This window comes from Amphimedon queenslandica, unplaced genomic scaffold (genome assembly GCF_000090795.2).
Source record: "Amphimedon queenslandica unplaced genomic scaffold, v1.1 AMPQUscaffold_13124, whole genome shotgun sequence".
Taxonomy (NCBI): Eukaryota; Metazoa; Porifera; class Demospongiae; order Haplosclerida; family Niphatidae; genus Amphimedon; species Amphimedon queenslandica.
In genome coordinates this window covers 83,846-94,112 of record NW_003546640.1, presented here as the reverse complement: position 1 = coordinate 94,112, position 10,267 = coordinate 83,846, and the positions used below count along the sequence as shown (strand labels likewise).

General features: G+C 34.0%; 2 protein-coding genes, 2 long non-coding RNA genes and 1 pseudogene across 5 annotated transcripts in view; 1 reads left to right on the top strand and 4 right to left on the bottom strand.

Annotated features, from left to right (window-relative positions):
- Window positions 1-35: 35 nt before the first annotated feature.
- LOC100635831 (multidrug resistance-associated protein 4-like) lies at window positions 36-3,719 on the bottom strand (annotated as a pseudogene).
- Window positions 909-2,197, bottom strand: LOC109580136 (uncharacterized). Its single transcript, XR_002186305.1, has 6 exons — window positions 2,077-2,197; window positions 1,874-2,024; window positions 1,452-1,819; window positions 1,222-1,382; window positions 1,059-1,138; window positions 909-957 (listed from the first exon to the last, which is right to left on the bottom strand). It is a non-coding gene; the product is annotated as an uncharacterized LOC109580136 (long non-coding RNA).
- Window positions 3,720-4,166: 447 nt separating the features above from the next.
- On the bottom strand, window positions 4,167-4,576 carry LOC109580159 (uncharacterized). Its single transcript, XR_002186306.1, has 3 exons — window positions 4,511-4,576; window positions 4,275-4,464; window positions 4,167-4,198 (listed from the first exon to the last, which is right to left on the bottom strand). It is a non-coding gene; the product is annotated as an uncharacterized LOC109580159 (long non-coding RNA).
- A 503-nt stretch (window positions 4,577-5,079) lies between these two features.
- Window positions 5,080-6,392, bottom strand: LOC105311897 (interleukin-1 receptor-associated kinase 1-binding protein 1-like). Its single transcript, XM_011407964.2, has 2 exons — window positions 5,830-6,392; window positions 5,080-5,461 (listed from the first exon to the last, which is right to left on the bottom strand). Exons 1-2 carry the CDS (start codon window positions 6,336-6,338, stop codon window positions 5,230-5,232), a joined length of 741 nt encoding a protein of 246 aa, XP_011406266.2. The 5' UTR covers window positions 6,339-6,392; the 3' UTR covers window positions 5,080-5,229.
- Window positions 6,393-6,449: 57 nt separating this feature from the next.
- Window positions 6,450-10,267, top strand: part of LOC100635578 (dynein heavy chain 5, axonemal-like) — a 78,217-nt gene continuing 74,399 nt past the window's right edge. For both annotated transcript variants that reach the window (XR_002186304.1, XM_020001001.1), the window contains exons 1-3: window positions 6,450-7,179; window positions 7,391-7,564; window positions 9,392-9,596. Coding sequence is in view for 1 of the 2 variants with exons in the window: in XM_020001001.1 (XP_019856560.1) it covers window positions 6,473-7,179; window positions 7,391-7,564; window positions 9,392-9,596 (1,086 nt within the window). In the remaining variant the exon portion in view is untranslated. The remainder of the gene's footprint in view (window positions 7,180-7,390; window positions 7,565-9,391; window positions 9,597-10,267) is intronic.

Genomic DNA, 10,267 nt, shown 5'->3' with positions numbered 1-10,267 from the left:
AAAGATACTATTTGAAACTACATGAAAACTCAAACTCACTCCAAATTTACATTAGCAGTGGCTTCATCTAATATGATAATATTGTTGTTTTGAAGGAGAGCTCTGGCTAAACAGAGCAATTGCCTTTGTCCCACAGTAAAGTTGGCACCTCCTTCACTTACACTACTCTCCAATCTTCCTTTAAGACTATCAATTACATTCTTTAGTGGAACCTACATGTATATACACACATGCATGTGTATATGATAGATAATTCTAAAACCATACTTGTTTTAATGACTTCTATATCTTATCATCATTATATTGTTTAAATGAATCTAAATTATAATGCACTGATGCACCAAACAATACCGGATCCTACATGCAGTATGCAAAAGAATGATTATCTGTACCAAATGAAATAAAACTGACTTGTGAAATAATTGACATATTACTCCTAACATCATGGAGTCCCAGTTGAGTGAGTTCTACTCCATCAATTTTAATACTACCACCTGGTTCAGCTAGTCTAAACAATGCCCCAATGAGAAATGACTTACCAGCTCCAGTACGACCCACAATACCAATCTAATATTTATCAAAATAATAATTCACTGTTTCATATACTTTTTCACTAGGTTTAATATCACATGTAATTCCTCTAAGTACAAATGGTCCTTCATTTGAGTGACAATAGGAGACATCTTTCAGTTCAATATGTCCCTTGGTTGGCCAGTCTGAACTCAGTGATACTGAAGGATCAGTTTCTAAGGATGACTCAGTTTCCAAGGGACCATGAGCCATCACCCTCTCTGCTGAAACCACCTAAAGGTATATGATAAAAATTAAAGGCTTCTTTCATTGCATGTTGACTAACAAAACTTTCTACTTAAGTACCATCTCTGATACAGGTTTGAAATTCACCATTGAGTAATACAGAATAGATAAGTGCCAGCCCCACTAAACCTGCATCCAGCACTGAATACAAAATGAATACCAACATAAATAATTTGTTTGCCCTTTGTGAAAATAAAATACTGTCTTTGCCAAAATAAATACTCTCTTTGCTCTTCACTTACTAGATGACAGGGGAATAGATGCAAAAGCTACAGATGCAACAAATAATGTGCTAAGAATATCAAGTCTCATTCCAAACCATCTAAATGAATAAAGTGTATATGTACTGTTACATCATCAATAACTATGAATCACAGTATCACAAGAGACATTATCATCTCTTACCTATTAGTTACAATAATTATAAAGGTAGGAAGCTTGAGTGTGTAGATTTTGAAACTTGTAGAAAAGATGCATTGCTTCAGTCTGCATTGAATATGATCTAATGGTAGGCAGTCCTTGTAATGTAACAGATACATGTAGATGAGAGTAGACAGGACTCCGAGCTATAAACACGCATTTATAATTATAATATATAACTGCTAGAATATGCAAAAATACAAAAATTTACTCACTCTTTGCTTCGAGCTGTTTGATGTCTCTTGCAGTTTTCAATCATAATTGGCAAGTTTGGTACATTTTCAATCAAAACTAAAAAATAGCAACTTTTAAAGCGACAATGAGACACACCTCAGTCATTAAATAAAGAAGTAAGATTACTAATGTGAACAAATAGCCCCCTCCAATTAAAAAGTAACGAATGTACATCTTGGTGGATACTGTACTATGAGCTCTTTCTTCAGGAGGAACAGACATCTTTTCAACTACTTCCTATTTCAAGCATAAATATGATGACAATAATGTGCAATACATAGAGTATTAGCTGTTAATTGATTTGGTTTAAACTCAATCTCGGGATCTTTCTCACAATTATCAAAATGATCTGAAAATATTAATTATTATCTTAAATTTTTTATTGAAAATTTTAGAAACTCACTTTTCTCTTGTCCAGCTTTACTTGCTGATATAACATTGCAATCATAGATGTATGCAGTCTTACTTACATGCACATTATCAACTAGTAACTCCGTGATTGCACTGTTGTCTTTCAAAACCTCATCAGTGTCACCATACACAGCTACACAACCCTACACATTAAGAGCACAATTAATGAGTACATACATATCAAAATGTAGCCACTTCTTTTAATCCAAGTATAGCATCACACTACTCAAGGTATTGCATTTGATGAGTTACTAGTATAACAATCTTGTCTAATAATATTCCATGAATACGAATACACCATAAAAATACAAACTTACAGATGCACATGTACAAGATACATGTATCTACCTTTCAAACAGATGTCTACTGACTGCAGCATCTACTGCACTCAAGGGATCATCAAGAAGATAAACATCAGCTTGACTATAGACTGCTCTGGCTATATTAACTCTAGCTTTTTGTCCTCCACTGAGAGTCACTCCTTTCTCTCCTACTAGAGTCAAATCACCTTCAGGTAAGTAGCTCAATATCCTATGTAAACAATACAATAAGTACATGTAATAAGTACACATACAAAATACTTTCTCAAGAGCACACGCTTCTATTACAATATTATATCTGTCACAATCATATAGTAAACCAAAGAGTATGTTGTCTCTCAGTGTAGCTGAGAACACCCATGCTTCTTGGCTAGCATACCCTACTGATCCTTTAACCATTACTGTGCCACTCAAAACAGGTAGCTCTTTCAAGAGGCACTGAAGAAGAGTAGACAATGTGGTGTGTGTAAGTTTGATCACTGTGATCATTAAAAAAAGTTTTGAACTAACCTTACCACAACCAACACTACCAGCTACGGCTAGCAATGGTTTTTCCTACATGTTTTTGAAATGCCAGAGGGTAAATGAGACATCATTAAGAGTCAATTTATCAGCATTCATCAACCAAGAAGCAGTTAGTCCTTGTACCTTCACAAAGTTAGTAAGTTCTTCATTAGAAGATGAAAGTGACTCAAGAGTAATACATTGATTACACAAATCTGTCAATGGAAAGTAGTGACACACATGTAAAAGGGAATTAGCTTCAAATGTACCATAGTTTTGAAATTGTTCTAACTCATCCAGCAAAAGGAAATTCTAGTTCACAAGTAACATTTTTAATCAATTAGATACATGTATATACCAACTCAATAGGTTACTTACTTTAATTCTCATTCTGGCAACAAGAGCAGCTGCTTGCTGTATTACTGATGTAGCAATTTGAAGGAGATCGAGAGTTGCGAAGATAGCTTACAAAAGAAAATGCAATAAAGACTTTCCTTGGAGTGATCTGTGCATCAGACGTATTAACATAAACAGAGAACAGGCAAAACATTAATCAATGAAATGGTGACTGTGTCACAAGTCAAACTGATTGCCTGAATCATAAAATATTTGGCAATTAAAATTTCACTCCTAAAAAGAAATTTACAATTATTTAAATGCACATGAATAATGTTGATTTCTTACTTTCTAATTGCTGTGACTACATTACTGAAAGCAAACTCCCAAGCATACATCTTTATAACTCTTATTCCACTAATAACTTCATTCATGACCTTTGCTCTCTTATCTGTCATCTTTGCAGCATTCAATCTATTAACAGAAAACAATAATATAAATAATGTAAATGCTAATAGTGAAAAAACTGAAAGCAAGTGAATAACATCTAATTATATGAGGTAATATATTATGTACTGCCTTGCCTTAGCTTGCTAGAGAAGTAAGCAATTGTCAGTTGAAGAGGAATGTGAAGTAGAACAAGAACAGTAGCAACAAACGCACTCCACTGCACTTCATGATACAATAGGTAAGTGACTACTGTTATATGTGTGGGACCAATCCAGTAATAATGACAAAAGAGAAATGGCTATAGGAGTATAGGTAAAATGAGGTCAATCATGCATTTACAAAATGTATACAGACCAGGTTAAACTTGTGGACATCATTGGATGCCAAGTTACCTTAAGCCTACTATTACATGTATTTGCGTTTAGCGAAATCAGCAAAAGTCATGTTTAGCGAAATCAGCAAAAGTCATGTTTAGCGAAATCAGCAAAAGTCATGTTTAGCGTTACTAATTTTAGCGTTTTTAACCAAATTAACTATAAATAATAACAATTATAATTAATAATAATTATTTTGGCGTCTATTTAATTTAATGGTTTAAAGCTCTCTCGCTAATTTAGTAGACGCTAAAAATAGTAGGCTTAAGGTAACAATATGACCAATAGTCTTCTGACTCACTGTAGATTGACTGAGAGAGAGAGTACATGTACCTAAAAGTTAGATGCAAAAAGAATTGTAACTATTAGGCTGCCTTGAAAGAATTCAATGCTCAAAAGTGTACCTCACCTTTTGGTATAAAGCAGACATCATTGTAATTCTTGTAAGCATCCCAAATAAATATGATGCATGAAAATTGTAAGCATGAAAAAAGACAATAGCAGTAGACAATAAAGCCAGTCCCACTGCATACATATGTAAGCATCACGTGTGCCATCAGTTGATGGAGATGAAAGAGTAAAATAGTCAGCAAGTGATCCTATCATCTCAGACATAGATCTACATGTAGTAATATAAGAACTAACCTAATAAATACATACAAATCTAAAGAAAATATCCATAAGATTATATATGTATCTCAAGAAACAAGAACAGTCCTTGTTTAAGATGATAACTCCAAAACATTTTGAACAATATTAACAACATTCTTGGCGACTCTCCATGCTTCTTTCGTGCAGCTCTAAACTCCAATATCTGTAGATGCAAAACAAATATAAATTATAAAAGGATGTAATGAAAATATCTGTTGATTAGGCCCTTTACAATTTATAAAATTACTAGAAATTAGAGACTATTATAATAAGATTCTCAGTACATATTACATGTACTTGTTAAATTTGGCTAGTAGTTCATTGGAATCAGCTTCAGAAGGTTTTTCATACAAATCACTTTCTAAACTCCTTCTACATCCCAACCAGAAAAGTAGGTCTACCCAAGTGAAAGAATCACTGAGCTCAGCTTGAAATGGAGTACTATAATGTCTGGAACTTTAGTGTTTGTGATGTATACACATACATTGATTATTGAATGCAGCTTGTAATTATAAATAAATGCATGCAAGAGCAAACAGGAATAATAATTATTTTGCAATAACTTCAGTTTCATTAATACAATGGCAAAAATGAATTTGTGAACCAGTAAACAATTAAAATTGTTCTCAACTACACAAATACATGTATTTGGTGAGGGCTATAATGACAATAAGAGGATTCAAGTATTAAACAAAAGTGAATGTAGTTTTAAATTATTTCCTCCTTTTGATTGGTAATACCTCAAAAATAGCAGATACAGTAGTAGTGTATGTTAAAATACAGTAGTTTTTAATATCAATACAATAATTCTGTGTGTCTTTGTTCTCCACCGCTCTTCCCTCTTCGATTAGATTCAGAATTGATCCTAACTGTACTCCAAGTGACTGTGTAACAGAGTTTGCTTTTGCCTTTGCTAGTGATACTGCACACTTAAATGCTTCTTCACTATAATGAATAAAAAGTAGGAATTGAAAACATACATTATATAAAGGTACCAAATTAATTTCCTCTTGGCAAAAAGTCTGATCATGGTTATATTGTAGTTAAAAAAATTAATTAAATTATCCATGGATTAGTTATACATGCATCTACAGTAAAAAATGATTAAGTAACTTATTAGCTTCAATGTTAAATAGTTGTTATCTCTCTGAAACCACAGTAAAACTTGCCCGAATTATGCTATGGCTTTTGATACATGTACACATATTATGCTGTATATGCCATAATCTTCATTTTGCGTTACATATATGAACAGCATGTACATAGAGCACCACACCAAAATGTAATTACACCACATTCTTTACCTCCCTTACCATTTCTTTGCTTTGTGTCCAGGACTGTGATAACAACCTACTGCACTGCATACAACATTAGCATCCATTTTTTCAACAAGTAGATTCTTTATCGCTAATACTTTTTCCATTTCATCCCCTTCAATATTAATAATACACTTGACCTGGTGACTCTCTTGCTCTGTGTCTCGATTATTGACTGATGCCGGCAGTCTGACTGCTTCTTCAAGGACTTTGATACACTTATTATTGAAATTATGATTACGAATAGCTTGTAGGATATAATCAGATCTTCTCTTGACACTTAACTGTGCGTCTTCTAATTTCAGTTTTATACTAGTAATGTTTATGGTCAGTGTGTACCTATCAGGTTCTGAGGTTACTTCCCCTTCAGCGTGTACTGTCAGAGTTCTTTGAGAGACTACAAAAGAAGGAGTGGGTGAGTTGTTAATATCACCACTGGTCGTCTTAGCCAGATCGTTATTCTTGGAAGTACATGTACAACGACTCGCACATTTTGTAGAATCCATCAGAAGTTTGTTTTCTGCCTTTCTCAGGTTTTCTGATTCTAAATAGAGCCCATCGTTACTATGACAACAGCTCAATTTGAATTTAAGTTGCTAAGGGCAACCACATTTCTCTCTCTGTTCTCTGGCGGGCCAGCATGGACGAGAGAGTTCTTTGGTTCGCTGGTAAGCTCCAGGAAACGTTTCGTTTCGGCGGATACGACAATCCATCAGTATTGGAGGACTTTCTTGCTGATTTTGAGGTAGCAGAGCTAATCACTAAGTTCCTCTCTCCAGGTGAACCAAGGAAGCTTTTCTTTTACTGCGAGGAAAATAGAGACGAGGACACTGGTAGATCTTCTAGTGCTCTTTGCAGGCAGCTCAGAGTTACGTCTAAGATCACTAAAAGCTTCTTTACGTCAGTTCAAAATGACAGAGTTTGTTTATACGTGTTGAGGAAGGATCCAGTTAAAGAGGTTGATTCGTCTACAATTGACAGGGAGCTCTACTGTGGAGAGATAAGGCAGTCTGTACTAACATCTCTTTCTATGTTACTTTCCAATGCCTACTCACCTCTTCTTCACTCACAGAGTAATTGGGGTGAGTGCTCTAAAGAAAGTGTAGTATCCTTTCTTTCTGGTTTTGATAAATTAACCTCTCTCATACAAGAAATGGCTACGCAGTCTTTGAGTCAAGAACCTCTCTTGCGTCAGCCTTCTCCCTCTCTTAAGTCTTTATTGATGCATTTTCAAGTGGCTGGTAATAGAATGTCTCTTAGTGATAAAGCTATTGGTGAATGTGAGACTATTATGGCTGACTGGATTGCAGTTATTGAAGGATTATTAATAGATACTACTGATGAAAGGTAGAGAGATACTGTACATGTACAGAATTTACCTAAATAACTATGTATGTGATTTATGTGTACTTTAAGAACAAGCACATTACATATAATTAGTTGTATTTAATGCACGTGGTAGTTCTAATTTGGCAAATTTTGCAGCTTTCAATTACTACTTGTAATGTTTTTTCATTGCTCTTCCTTCCTCTGCTGCCTCATTATCTTCTTTTTAAAGGATGGAAGATCCACTTGGTCTTCCATTGGCAGAGAAGCAGAAATGGGAAAGAAGACAGATTTTATTATTTTCTGTTATTGAACAGTTGAAGTGGAGGGAAAGCACATCAGTCATAGCAACATTAGCAGCTGCAAAATCAAAACATATTAAAAAATGGAGACAAGTTGATACTCAGTAAGTATTATGTACATGTACATGTAATAAACTTATTGTACATTGACATGCATGCTTAGATTTGTAATGTTTCCTAAGTTAAAAAGTATTGAGTGATATGTACATGTATGTAGACTGCTATAAGTTTACTTGTAAGTCTATGGCTAGCATTGATACATTTAGCTACATGCAGATGTTAGAAGTGCTTATAATTGTAGTATCTCAGCTGACTCTTGCTTGTGCATTCATGTGTGTCAGTTGTATACACAATGTACATGTACATGTGAGTGATATATACAGTACCATATAGTGTAGCTAGAAAATTTGGTGGAGTAAGATTATGGCCAATTTGGCGAATTGAGGTCCATTTGCTAAATTTTTAATCTCCAATTTGATAGAGTCCATGGAAACATGCACAGAATTAAAATTTCACTAAAATTTTGACCTCCAAACCTCTTTTGAAGTCAATTCGCCAAGTTTAACACTCCAAAATTTCTAGCTACATGTATACGGTAAAAGTTGACTTACAATTTTACATATATGTAGAACAATACGTGTACATGTAGGTATAATTTGTTCCTGACACTAGTGTACTCTAGCCTAGCTAGCACAGTACGATACAAGTACATGTATGTATGTGTGTCATTACTTAAAGGGTTATAGTGTTATATTATGGGTATAATACATGTACAATGTTTATTGTAATTTCCATCAGCCATAGGCACAGTTTATATTACATTTCATTCTTTACATGACAGAGAGCATTATAAAAATAAAGTTTATATGTGTGTACATAATGTAAAGTATGTTTTAGATGTTTTACTATTGTATATACTGTAAATTGGGAAATTTTCAGACAATTTTAATTTTCAGATGAGTAGAAAAATTTGAAAAAAAAGTTAAAATTTTAAACAATTGAATATTAAAACGTTTGGGTAAAAAGGAATTTTGGTATCCTTGCCATGTGGCTTAATTGACTTTAGCTGTCTTCAGTACTTCTCTGTGCCCGCTACTTTTTATTTCTTGCTCATGCTCACTCTCTCTTGGTCTACCATTGAACTCCTTAATGTCTCTTCAGAGTCATTCACTATTACTGCTTAATATTAGAATTAAACTTAATTTCGGAACAAGATGGCTATCCGAAAATTAAAATTATTGAAAATTAATTATCCAATTTGTTTTCTAATTGGAAATTTCCCAAATTATGGTATTCTGAATTGCAAGCTAGCATACAGCTATTTGCATTGACCTTGCAACCTGGCAGTTGCTTGTTTAATGTACATAACCATACAAGACACCTATATTTAGACAGTCCCTTTTGAAGTTCATAGTAACTTTGGTTTGTTAATTGGTTTGCAAGTTCAGTGTACATGTAACTTGCTGAACTACCGTATGGCTAGAAATTTCTGTGGCCCAAAATTTTTGCAAATTTTGCAAATTTTGGGAATTTGAACAAAATCGCAAAAAAATCCTCAAAAATAGGTAAATTAAAAGGTGTGGCTCACCACGCCTTTTCTCAGTGTAATTATAGTAAAGTGCTTGGCGTGTTCTTGGTACGTACTGTTCCAGTACAATTTTAAGCAGAGTCAAAGAGTAATCCTATCTTGCCTATTAAACTGATAGAGCTTTGTGTCATCATCAACTATAGTTCAGGTAAGTAGTGAAGAGCAGCCATTGATCAGTAGTGTGATCAAGTGAATTTGCGAAAATAAAATCCGCAAAAGCCATTTTTTGGCAATTCGCAGAAATTGTGGGCCACAGAAATTTCTAGCTATACGGTACTTGTGTGTCTTGTTACTCTATTATCGTGTAACATGTGTATCCCTTTGTTTATCTCTTTGTTTATAGATTAACAGAAGCATTTAATGGTTGTAAAGACAAAGTTTGGTATTTGACTTCCATACAGACACAGATGGACTTGATACAGTCAGCAGTATCAGTATCAATACTTACCAATGAGCTGGTACCATCACTGTCAGCTGTCATTAAACAAATGGATGGACTATCAAGATTATATGCTAAAACTGGATATATTGCAGTTGTACTAAAGAAAGTAATAATTTTACTTACTGTGTTTTCATGTACATCTACGAACAGTGTACAAAATGCAATATCAAAACACCAGATAACCCTGAATTCCTATACATGTACTCAGTAGTGTTGTTCTAGTTCTTAATTGTTTTTAAAATTAGTTCTATAGTTTTAGTTCCATACTAAACCTGTACCTATTAGTTCTAGTTCCAGTACTAAACCCGTAACTAGCATTAGTTCTAGTTCTAGTTCAAGGACTAAACCTGTAATTGAAATAGTTCTAGTTCTAGCTCTAGGACTAAACCTGTAACTATAGTATTGGTTCTAATATGAGTACTATATGTGCAACTGATATAGTTCTAGTTTTAGTTCTAGTACTTTGGTCTACATGTAGTTCTTGTCCTAGCTAGAGTCTATTTTGTTAGTAAAAGCATCCAATATGTGTGAATCATGTGATATTGTCTTTGCTAGCTAAGTGGCTTCAGTTCAAAAGTCCTAGTTCTAGTTTAGTTTTTTCAATTCCTTTAAATTAGTTTCAGTTCTAGTTCTAGCTCCCTTCAGATTCTTGGAGTAATTCTAGTTCTAGTTCCCTTTAGAGTCACTTCTTTAGTTCTAGTTTTAGTTCTAGTTCTCCATAAATTCATGTATTAGTTCTAGTTCCAGTTCTAGTTCCCATTAGATACATGTAGTTAG